This window comes from Synchiropus splendidus, chromosome 1 (assembly GCF_027744825.2).
Source record: "Synchiropus splendidus isolate RoL2022-P1 chromosome 1, RoL_Sspl_1.0, whole genome shotgun sequence".
Lineage (NCBI taxonomy): Eukaryota > Metazoa > Chordata > Actinopteri > Syngnathiformes > Callionymidae > Synchiropus > Synchiropus splendidus.
Genome location: NC_071334.1, coordinates 51541474 through 51553535, shown reverse-complemented (window position 1 = coordinate 51553535; position 12062 = coordinate 51541474). Strand labels below are relative to the sequence as shown.

The following is a 12062-nucleotide window of genomic DNA, read 5'->3' as shown; positions in this document are numbered from 1 at the left end:
GTTGGTTCATTAGTCAGGGCATCACAAGTCAAGATGTTTGAAGAGCATCTCTCCTCTGCGGAAAGAGTCAAAGTCATTTTCTCAGTTATGTATCATTTGCTGTCATTTATTGCAAAGTCAATAATCCTACTTCCTCATGTTTTTTTCATCTTGAAAGTCAAGTGTTCTTAGCAGTAGCACAAGGTGAAGACGTGCTTTGATGCAATTTGGTAAACAGCTCCCAGTCTGCTCATTGACTTTACCTTTGTGTGGAGGATACACATTGTTACCCCAGGAGGACGAAACCTGAGAGAGTCAGCGGTCTTCTGGCCGACTTGCTCCACTGAACTCTCCTTCAGTCGGTGGCTGTGCTGTGTATGGATTGAAATGACACATATTCACTGTAGTATGAATCCCAGCGCTTGCATCTAATATTGGCACCTTCATACTTTCAGAGAATGTGTACTTCCTCTGCTGTAATATGCCAAAATCTCACAGCTATTAATCCCCCTCTCTCTCTCTCTCTCTCTCTCTCTCTCTCTCTCTCTCTCTCTCTCTCTCTCTCTCTCTATCTATATATGTACTATATGTATGTATATATATGTACATGAAGCATTTCATGTTTACACGTAAGATTGAGTGACACCGCTGCAAATTGGTGTCCAATTGTAATCCACCCTCACTTTGTTCTTTTTCACAGAGAAGAATGAGAAATGGTTATTTCTTTCGTGGCTTATCTGTTCGGTAAATACATGAGTCAAATGTATTTCATTACAAATCATAGCAGGAGAAACATAGTAGGACATGTGTCCAGAGAGGGAAAGACAATTATGTCGACTAAAAATAGAAACAGTAAATACAAATTAGATGGTGGGAAGTTTCCGAGCCCCTACCTTAACCGTCCATTCACCTCCTGACTTTAAAAGGGTGTGTAGCATTGCCAAAAGGCTCTGGCTTTATAACGGACTCAGGTCTATAGAAGGCCTAGATTTTATGGGGTACGCAACCACGCGTGGCTTTTTAACTGAGGACTATGACTCGCTGGCAAATGTCCAAACAATGTTCAGCCCAATGTTTGCATGAGTCCCTTACGTCGACTGTCCCTTAAAATATAACAGAATGGAATAGTATTGTCAGCATCAGTGGTGACCCATAGCTGTGTTCATGGGAACATCAGACTTAAAGAAACTGTTTTTGACGTGGCTCTGTAGCCCAGACTCGGCAACCTGCAACCCAACATCAGAGCGAATGGATTCCTCAGTTTAAGATAGCCGACATTTTTAAATAAAATGACCCATTTGATGTTTCAGAACATGCTGTTAGTGAATTAAATCTGTAAGATTAACTCCCAATTGCATAAATGATTATTGGCATGTTCTGAAACAGAATTTGAAATAAGCTTTACTTGTTGCCACTGGCCAAGTAGAAGCCAGCTATATAATACTTTAGTTTTTCATCACTGGATTATAGGAAGGGGCAACATGGGTTAAAGTACAATAGTTAAGTGAAGTGTAGACACAGAAGATGTTTCACTCTCTCACAGAACCCTGCCATGTTAGTATACTGTGAGACTGCTCTGCCAGTTTTATTTTGGGGTCCAACTGTGCTGTCTTCACTCCGCAATATGTCTCATGTTTGCCAACCGTACCTCAACGAAAATGAAGAAAGATTAGGATTATTGTTGTTCATTTTCCCACAATTCATTGACCGAATGAGAATGTGTCGATGATCCTTCACTGACACAGCAATGTACTGTTTGCAATGAGCGTGGGAATTGTTTTCCTGGGTAAATCAAGTACAATACATTTTCACCTATAATGGGCTGATGAGACTTCATGAAACAGTGTCCTTATTTTCAGAGGCCACCAGATGGAGCTCTCTGCTCTATAATCTTAGGGAACAACTATTTCAATTAAACCGCACATAATTTTTAAACCAAGAGCGCCATCTGATGAGCTCGGAAAGTTGGGACACTGTTTCACGAAGCCTCATCTGCCCACCACTAGTTCTCGCCCAGCCCTACTTCATCAGCACCTCTCTGATAAAACACTTCTCACTTACATGACGGTCTTTATGGCCACACTCTCACCCAGTCACTTGGAGTGACTGAAGTCAGCTTAAATTACCACTTAAAAAAAAACGGTGATACTGACAAAAATGTTGAAGTTTTATAATCGGGCAAAGCCTGATAGGCATATTTGAGGAGATTAGAATTAGCATGCTAATCCACAGGCTTTATTGACCAGTGTTTCCAAGAGTTTGCTGTTAAATAAATTGTTATAGACAACTGAAATTTGCCCAAAACTATAATGCACGTGGTTGATAAGTTCCTAAGCTTGTGCTGAGAAATAGGAGCAAGCAGAATGCTTTTGAGGCTCATTTATCCGCTTTCTTTTCTGCTTTTTCTCCGCTTCCACCAACTGTTGCCGAGTTGCTGAGACACAGACCCAGCAGCAACGTGCACCATCATCACCAAGTCTTGATTCATTAATAGATAAAAGTGTTGACTTTGCAGACAGCGTATACCAATGCACGCGGTGTTGTTCTGTCTCCAACACAGCCCACAAACACATACCTGGGGGCTACCGAGGTCCCTGTGCAGCTCCTCCACTTGGTTTTCACAGGAACAGTCGTGTTTTCTCATAATTGTGTTGTGTGGAGTAAATAAAGCTCTTTTCCTGGCCCTTGGTTGCCCTCAATGCAGAGAGCCATTTAGCAACATGCAAAATTTGGTTTGCTCACAGGTAGAACTGAAAGACTAAACAAGCCTGTTGGGAGAACAACAGACTCTTCGGCTGGTTGTTGTTTGCTAGCCTGCTAATTGCCGACGATTGATGGGGAAACAAAATAGCTGGAAGACATATTAGATAGCAAGGCATCAGCGGTAGTTGAGTCAGTGCCTAGTGGTATTTTTTTTGTGAGTAGGAGGAGGTTATCTCACTATTTAAGACCTCTATGCTCAAAAGAGATAACATAGCTCATAAAAGGAGCCTGCCGTGTAAAAGCAACTGACACTAATTTGAACATTTTCTAACCATTTTATCACAATGTACTATCTTGCTCCTTTCACTATGTCTCAGGGATAAATACTGTGAGTTGAAGTTATAATTGAAAATCCCTCTACGAAGTGGTCTTTGTGCTGTTGATGTTTTTAATCAAAAGAACAAGGATTTTCTATTTTTCAATAACTTCAATAAATGGAAAAGCAGTTTGCACTTGTCTACATTATGAAACACTGTAATTTTTCCTGAGATGACAGCAAGCATTTTTCCTGCCACCAAGGAGGTTATGTTTTCAAATGGTGTTGGTATGTTTCCTTGTTTGTTCAAAATAGCTTGAAAAGTTATGGACAGATTTGGGTTGAATTTTCAGAAAGTATGTGAAATGGGACAGGGATTTTCAATTCTTTTTGAGCTCACCATTTGGATCCAAAAATGTTTTCAAGGATTATTTAGCACTTGGAGTTGGGATCATTTTTGGTATTTGTGCAAGTAACACAAAAAATGGTCTGTGCACAAAGACTGATCAGAAAACGTTTCCTCAAATATGATCCAGAGGAGGACAAATAAGGGCATCTTTCCTTGGGAGGTGCTTCAGGCTGGGAGGAGACAGAGGGATCGACCCAGGACCAGGTAGAGAGATTATATCTCTACACTGGCCTGGGAGCGTCTTGGGATCCCTCAGTTGGAGGTGATGAATGTTGTCCAGGAGAAGGCTGTTTGGTGAGGCCTTCTGAAGCTGCAGCAACGGCTAAGCGGATGAAGATGGAGGATGGATGGAATTTTCATTGTAGGAAGAGAACAAATTATGACATAGAAATGCGACAAGCACCTTTTTATAACCAATATAATTCTGATCAAGTTAGCCTGAATGTCATTTTCTTGGCTCCACCAGCCACAGAGGTTCCTGCACTTCAGCGGCCACACCACTGTCTCATGACCAAGTAGGAGTGATTCAACACCAGTCAAAGATTATCTGCACACTCTGTCCCAAGACTCACACACTTGCTGTTGATCACTTCACTGTAAAGTAGTTCTGGGCTGATGAGGCTTCATGAAACAGTGTCCTGATTTTCAGAGCCCACCAGATGGCACTCTTGGTTTATAAATGACATTGAGGTGTCATTGAAATGGTTATTTAAATCCATCAAGATTTTAGAACAGAGAGCGCCATCTGGTGGCCTCGGAAAATAAGAACCCTGTTTCATGAAGCCTCATCTTCCTATCACTCCTGTAAACTCTAAGTCCAAGTCTGAATTCACCAGATCCACTTGGCTTTCCATCGACTGACTACCTGTTGGAGTGTTCCCTTGAAACCACACTAGACAAGAACAGAAACCAAACCCCCATATGTCTGAGTTTTGGAGGGTTGGGGTGCTCCTCCACACTTTGACCTTTCTCTTCCTTTCTTAAGTTAATTCAAAGTACATGTTTACAAGGCCGAAATTCGATATTCTACAGTGATACTTCACAGTTCAATAGTGTAAGGAAGATATGTTTTCACATCAATGTATGCATCAATTTATCTCATCCCAGAGAGCAAATATTTCCAGTTATTCTCTGTATTTGTGCAGATGTTTTGTGCACACACTGCCTGTTACGTAGTGGTGGTCTGCATCTCTTCCTTCAGCTCCTGTGTTTGTGCTCCTGAAACATTGAGCGGCTGATACGGCAGGAGGGCAATCGCAGGTGCTTGCATGTACTTCCCTCAGGGGCCCCGTCCTCGCCGGCTGTTTTGGCTTTCAGCATACTGGAAGGCAGCTAAGAAAGAACTGATATGGCATGCGCCCAGAATGAAAAGTGTATTATAGCAGTGAGCGGTAATTAAATGGCGTCAAAGCAAGAAAAATGAGTAAGAATGAGGCTAATCCTTTAATTGAATTACGTAAATTACAACAGAAAATCCTGTCTGTTTCCCCCACTTGTTTCCTCGCTCGTGCTGTGGTTGCTAAGCAACTAGGAACCGTTTTTCTTTGTTGATGCCAGTTGGTTCCGGAGGCTGGCATGGAAGGGGGCCACAGTGGAGCTGCCATGAAGTCTTACCATTCAAGTGCTTCCCAAAACTGAGTTCTGCAAGAGAGCTGCCTCCCGACAGCAGAAACCCGCAGGTCTTGCGCTGGCCATGATAGCAGGACCAGCTCGCCCAGGCCGAGTGCGGTAACACAGGGTCACAATTGGATCAACGTGATGAAATATTGCAGTTTGCTTGAGGGCTCTCCTCTTCCACATCCCTGAGAGAAAACAGCTTTTTCTTCTCACACTGTACTTTCAGGAGCTGAGTCATGGACTGCATGAAGTTGCACATGATAAATATATGAATTACTTTCGAAGTACGCATCAGCAGCCACACTGTTAAGCGCAACAGAGCCTTTGTTTTTTTTTTTTTTTTTGCAAAACAAAGTCTTTCGATTTGGATTCTTCAGTTCCCATGGTGTGTTGTTTTTTTCACTCCCTCGCTGACTGACAAATTGTAATTTGGCTAATAAGCTCCTCCACTCTCCTCATCCTGGCTATTGTCTTAGTGCAATGAAAGGAAAACCTGGCAGCTGTGCAGGTTTTCCTGAGCACAAATATGTAGCTGTTGCCTGCTATTATCCCAAAATGCAGATGAATGTCAGGCCTTCACTTGCTACAGGTGTTATCCAGAGGTCTGCAGCTGACAGTCAAACCCTGCATAGCTCCTCCTAGACTTCCCTCTAACCACCTCATAGCGTGCTTGTCGGCGGGCATCAGTATATCTTCACAAGCTGTTGCTGCCGTTCTCTCTATTCCCTGCCTCTATCGCATTGATGAAAAGGATTTAATGAGGACACATTCTTCATATATGCAAAAGTATCATTGAAAGTCATCTTGCTTCTCAACATAAATAACACTCTAGTCATCGCAGCTGCTGAAATTCCTGATGGGATGAAGCCCTAGGACCTCAATGATGTGTGGCCGCCATAGTGGGCGTGCCCCACCTTGTTAGCTACGTTTGGGCTTTATAATAATAGTAATAATAATAATAGAGTATTATTAGTATTATTATTTTTTTAGAATGCTCTTCACAATTACAAGGAAAAACACTGAAGAATGTTTGCACTAGCTCGTCCACGAAGGTGGACAGCTAGATCTTCAGTGAGCAAGAACTAAGGAAATGTTGGGAGGATTTTACATCAATGTCTATAAAGGACACTTTTCAGCAGGGATTTAAAGGTGGTGGCGTATGTTGTGTTTGGGATCTCCTCTGGCAGACCGTTCCAGAGTGGAGGAGCCCAGGCGAAAAAGGCTCTTATATTGTTTATTTATTTTATCGCGCTGCCACAGAAGACAGAACATGACATTAAATTGAAAACGCAGTGCGTCAATATGCCACATGGAAAGCTGCCTTCAGTGTATTGGGTAATAGAGGATCAATATATTACGCTATGGAAGTGAAGCTGGGCGTGTGTGGCCTGAATACAAGCAACTTCTTGATAATTATTAGTGGTGGGCTGATGAGGCTTCATGAAACAGTTGTCCTTATTTTCAGAGGCCACTGGATTTAAACAACCATGACAACCTCAGAGGTAGATAGCTAGGCCTTCAGTGAGCAAGAACTAAGGAAATGTTTGGAGGATTCTACATCAATGCAAGTCTGTTGAGGAGAGTTTTCAGCAGAGATTTAAAGGTGGCGATGCATGTTGTGTTTGGGATCTCCTCTGGCAGACTGTTCCAGAGTGGAGGAGCCCTGACATAAAAGGCTCTGTCACAGACTTCGGGACATCTAGCAGTGTCTGACAGATGTGGTGACGCTGGATGATTCGTCCAATAGACAGCATGTAGATTGAAAATAGACTGGGACCTAAAATGGAACCTTGTGGCACACCTCTGGTTAATCTGGCTGCGGATGAAGAGACGTTCCCCGTGGTGACAGGGAGATGTAACTGGAACCAACTAAGAGCAGTGTCTTTGACTGAGGCGCTCCAGTAAGATTCTGTGGTCAACAGTGTCGAATGCATCACTGAGATGCAACATAATTAAGATGGAGTTTTCACCTTATCAACAAAACAAAGCTGACAGGAGCGCGGGAACACCTCCACAGCACCTGCATACGACACACTTCACAATACGAAAGGTTAATGACGCTGACCCCTGCATCCATTCACGTTTGCGCTATGCGTCAACGCATGAAAATATTGTGACCCATGAATATACAGGAGGTAGAAGGAAAGATCTTTTATGTATTCACTAGTTATTTTGATGTCTGCCAGGACACTTTGATGTTGTGTCCCCCTCTGTCTCTCATAGGGATTCCTCAATGATCCCTGCTGTGTGTGTTTGTTTTTTAACAAGGCCCCTTGTCAATGCCAAGAAGCTCGCACGCTGAGCGCAGTCTACTTACCCAATTGTGCCGTATTTTTCCAGGTTCGCTGGTACCAAACCCACCATTCCAATCAGTGGCGGTTTTAGGTACAGGCGGCATGAGCCACGTAAAAATAAATAAATAAATAAAACACACCCTGACACTGACAGTAGGACTGGAAAATTGAACGTCAGAATGAAGACTCCTCCCTCCTCCATAGCGGCCATCCCGTCCTCCCCGACGCCACGACGGAGGTCACTATTTGTTTTGCTGAGCTAATTCACAAAAAAAAAATGAAAAGGAAGCAGCAGTGAACTTTGGATTCATTCTTCATCTAAGAAACTGTTGGTGATGGGTCCAATGTTGCCCCAACAGCGGAGGAAGGAGGACCAGGATTCAGGATGAGAGTAGGATTACATCGGGAATCTCCAACGTAATATTGAAACCCATTTAAAGAACAGTATAGCACCAGTCGCTCCTATAGTAAATGAAGTAAAAGAAAAAAGAATGTGCACGTTGAGCCTCATATACAGCTCAATATAGTAGTTTGACTGTTTTCTCTTCAATTATGTTCACTTGCTACCCACTGAAGTGACATGAAAACAAGACTTGTAGAGACACAATTTAATTTTCTTCAAAGAACAGTTTGTTTCCCCTCCATTACTGTGAAGTTGAATCATGTTTTCTTCTTTCAAATAACTTAGACGTTCGTATTTTCTATCCCTGATGCCTCTTTTCGTGAAAAAAAAAAAGCATTTTACCAGTTGTCCACTATCCATAAGACGGAATCTCAGAGTACATGTTTGATCTCTGCAGGAGCAAGCCTCACTTCCCTCGCTTTGAAGCAATGACGTTTCATGTGATGTATTTTTCAATGCCAGTTTGCGAGTGAACATGTTTTCATGTTTCCCCGTCTGAGTCTGAGATGTGATGCTAAAAGGTAAAAGGTGTCCAGTTAATGACTCTTCCGCAAGTATTTCCAAGTGATTCCTCTCTCCGAAAAAAGTACTGAATCGTATATTTAAGTACTTGAACATTGTGTACACCAGCAATTACTCTCATCCTGCATGTATCTCTCAGTTTAGCTTGTGACTATGAAAGTGTAATAGAACCCACAGGCATCTTCTTTGATGGAATGCTAACAGACTTGAAATGATGACATCAGCAAATTATTTGTTACTATTAATACGCTTATAAAGATTTAAAGGAAGGAAAACCGACAGCTTCACCAAACTGGACGGGAAGTCCAAACATCCATCCTCATCCGCTTATCCGTTGCCGGGTCTAAACTCATGGCAGTTTGAGAGGCTTTAAGTAGAATGAATGGAGCACCAAGCCATGCCTTATCTAACCACAAACTCTGTCTTTTTTTTTTTTATTTAATTTTGTTTATTTAATGTGTCACGCTGCCACAGAAGTCAGAACATGACGTTAAATTGAAAACCTAGTGTCTCAATATGTAACGCGGAAGGCTGCCTTCAGTGTCAGTATACAACGCCAAAGTCAACTTTCCCAACGTCAATATATTACGCTAAGGGAGTGAAGCTGGGCGTGTGTGGTACAAATACAAGCAACTTCTTGATAAATATTAGTGATGGGCTTATTTTCAGAGGCCACCAGATTGTACGCTCTGCTCTAAACTCTTTGGAATGTAACAACAATTCAACAATTTCACATAATTTTTAAACCAAGAGCACCATCTGGTGGGCTCTAAAATAAGGACACTGTTTCATGAAGCTTCATCAGCCCATCAATAATAAATATGCATTCCATTTCCATTTACAAACCTGCAAGATGGTGAGGAAATACAAATTCGCATCATCTCTGTTTTAGGTCTCTGTCATTTACTCGAATTTTCTACGTCCCGTTTTGTTCGGGGAAGCCGTCTTGGATTTTGAACTCGGGATTGAGAAATCCACAATGACGCCATCGGGATGTTTGTAAATTCCTCGGAAATTCCCAGTTCCGAGGTGGTCAGAACACTGTCACTATGCAGAGGAAAAAACAGAAAGCGTGTGGCAGTTGAACTAGTCCACAAATAAATACTACAAGCTCTTCTACCTGTTCAGGAACAACATTGTTCTGGCACAGTATGGGGCTTGAGAAAGTCTAGTGGATTGCAGAAACTGAAAAAATAAAAGCAAGTCGATCATGACACAATTTGTTTAAAATCTGAATTCAAACTTCAAAGGGGAACATACAGTAGCATTACTATTTTAACAGTAAATACTGATCTTGAAGGCAGCTATTCCTCAAAGCCACACTTTCTGTGTTGGCGCCTAATTTATTAGCTTTGAACAAGGCACTGAAAGAGAGAAGTGTTTTAGGTCTCTCAGGAGACCGGCACTCAAAGAGGATCTTCAATGAACATGAAAATACACTATAATATGTGCCACATGCAGCTCTTCCGTTTCGCTTCACCAGCTTCGTTTGGCTTTGATAAAGTTAATAATGACTATTTCTTTACCACATGGAGATTGGGGAGACAGAAACAGTCTCAGAAGATGGGGGTTGAATTGATCTGGACCTTATGGGAAAAAGGGAAACGTTGGCAATGATGGAAAAAAAGGAAATTGCCTGAAAAAGTCCCATTTTGTTTGAAGTCGTTCCCCTACGTTGCCTGCCAACAAATGCAGGGTGTCTCTTATGGGTTTATGAGAGCAGAGGTGGCTTAAACAGGTCTGGTAGATAGGTACATGGAAAACCAGAAAAGTGTGAATATGTTGCAGGACAACTGAAGCGCTGCCTTTTCTTGTTTGGTCCCCCATCCCTCCATGCACTTTACGGAAATAGCACACAGCTGGAACCGTTCAGCAATCAACACACCTGCTCCCCACTACTTCAGCTTCTGCATGCTAGTCCGCTGTGCTAGCACTGTCAGGAGTCATGCCGAGTCAAACCAAAGTGCAAGAGGCAGTCACACTCTGACAACGACAGCTCTGTTAATATGCTTAAAAAGCAACAACTATACACACAAAGGCAGACCAGAGCACATCGCTGAACTTTGAAAGAACCACACAAGAAAACAACGCCATGCAACCAAGAAATATAGATCTGAAACAGAGTGAAAACAAAAGATCAAACGCACATACACACAGTGTATACAAAATAAATAAATGAATAAAGCACATATACATGGCCTGTGGAGGAAACTAATGTGGAGATGAGCACACCCAAACACAGCAGTCAGACACCAGTCCTCACATGAAATACAAAGAAAAAGCTTGAACATCAAGGACAAATCACGTGAGCATTGACCAAGACAAGATAGATATACAGATATGTAGAATGTGTTTCAATGCTGGACCACTACAGACAACTTATTTTTATTAATGCTTTGTTGACTATCCTCAGACTCTCTTTTTCTATAGCTGGTGTCAAATTGTAATTTTAAAAGAGATTTCAGAATCAGGTGACCAATGCACACGGTGTGTCAGCTATTTAACATGAATAAAAATATCACCAGGGAGAAAAAAAGCACTATTAAGATGTAGAAAAAATACACTGGTAGAAAGATGTTAAGGTTGGAACTGCCAGGCAGAAGGTGGAGAGGAAGGCCAAAGAGGAGCTTTATGGAGGTGGTGAAGGAGGACGTGAGGTTTGTAGGTTTGAGAGAAGAGGAAGCAGAGGACAGGGTGAGATGGAGGAGGATGATCTGCTGTGGCCACCCCTGAAGGGAGAAGCCGAAACAGAAAGAAGAAGATATAGAAATGACAATTGATCAATGTTGATATTTGTCTCTCTTTGCAGTCAATCCGGGAGGTGACGGGATACGTGCTGGTGGCTCTGAACCAGTTTGACTACCTGCCGCTGGAGAATCTGCGGATTATCAGAGGAACCAAACTGTACAACGGACGCTACTCTTTGGCGATCTTCCTCAACTACAGATGGGACGGCTCGTACGGCCTGAGACAGCTCGGCTTGCGCAACCTCACAGGTCCGTTTGTTTTCTTCAACCTCTGCAACTTTAAGCATAGTTGATGGATATGACACAGGCATGATTTTTTTTTCTTTTCTGACACCAGTCAGTGAATTCAAGTGCTCTCTGAGCATTTTTTAGTTCTGTTTATTCCGTATTTTTGAAAAAAGCATTAAGCAGTCAGTGCTACAGTTTCAGTGGGAATGTTTTAATAAGGAATTGGGTTCTGTGCTATTTATTTATTTTTTTAAACCAAGAATTTGCGTTTTTTGGGGGATATCAGTTATGTTTTATTTACAAGTGTGATATTGTGTGGCGGCAGCCCAAGGCGCTGTAGTTGGCAATTGTTCTCTTATTAGTTTGGGTACGTTTTCGTCCTGACCTAAATCCCTGTCAGCCCCGTGCCTTAATACGCTCTCTTGCCAGTTTAGTTGCGGCCATCATTTCTTGTCAGGATAGTTAAACAGACATTGTTTTTGTGGTGATATTTCAGCAGTGTATTTCGCTACTCCTACTTCTTTGGAAGAGTTTTGGTAGCAGGTGCTTTGCCATCTTGTATAGTGGCTCTGCCATTATCATTGCCCCCAAGATAGTCTCCCTATTGGCATGGAATCAGCAACAGTTTTCAGACATAAACTGACACTTAGTGTAACAGGATGAACAACCACTCATCACTATGATGGTTTGTATTTCCCCCAGACATCTGTTTTATATTTTACCAACTGATGTCTATTGTTATTTAGTGATACTGAATGGTTCTGTGAAACAGTGACGTCAAACTCACTCTTCCGGGACCTCAGTGCCGCATATGCTGCTAATGCTGCTGTGACATTACATTGGG

General features: G+C 42.2%; 1 protein-coding gene across 6 annotated transcripts in view; it reads left to right on the top strand.

Moving 5' to 3' along the window:
- Window positions 1–12062, top strand: part of LOC128758496 (receptor tyrosine-protein kinase erbB-4-like) — a 225157-nt gene that overhangs the window by 121158 nt on the left and 91937 nt on the right. For 5 of the 6 annotated variants that reach the window (XM_053864526.1, XM_053864491.1, XM_053864500.1 and 2 more), the window contains exon 3: window positions 11053–11239. In XM_053864526.1, coding sequence (XP_053720501.1) covers window positions 11053–11239 — 187 coding nt within the window. Of the gene's footprint in view, window positions 1–11052; window positions 11240–12062 lie in introns of those variants that run through there. The other variant, XM_053864517.1, reaches the window with a different exon arrangement.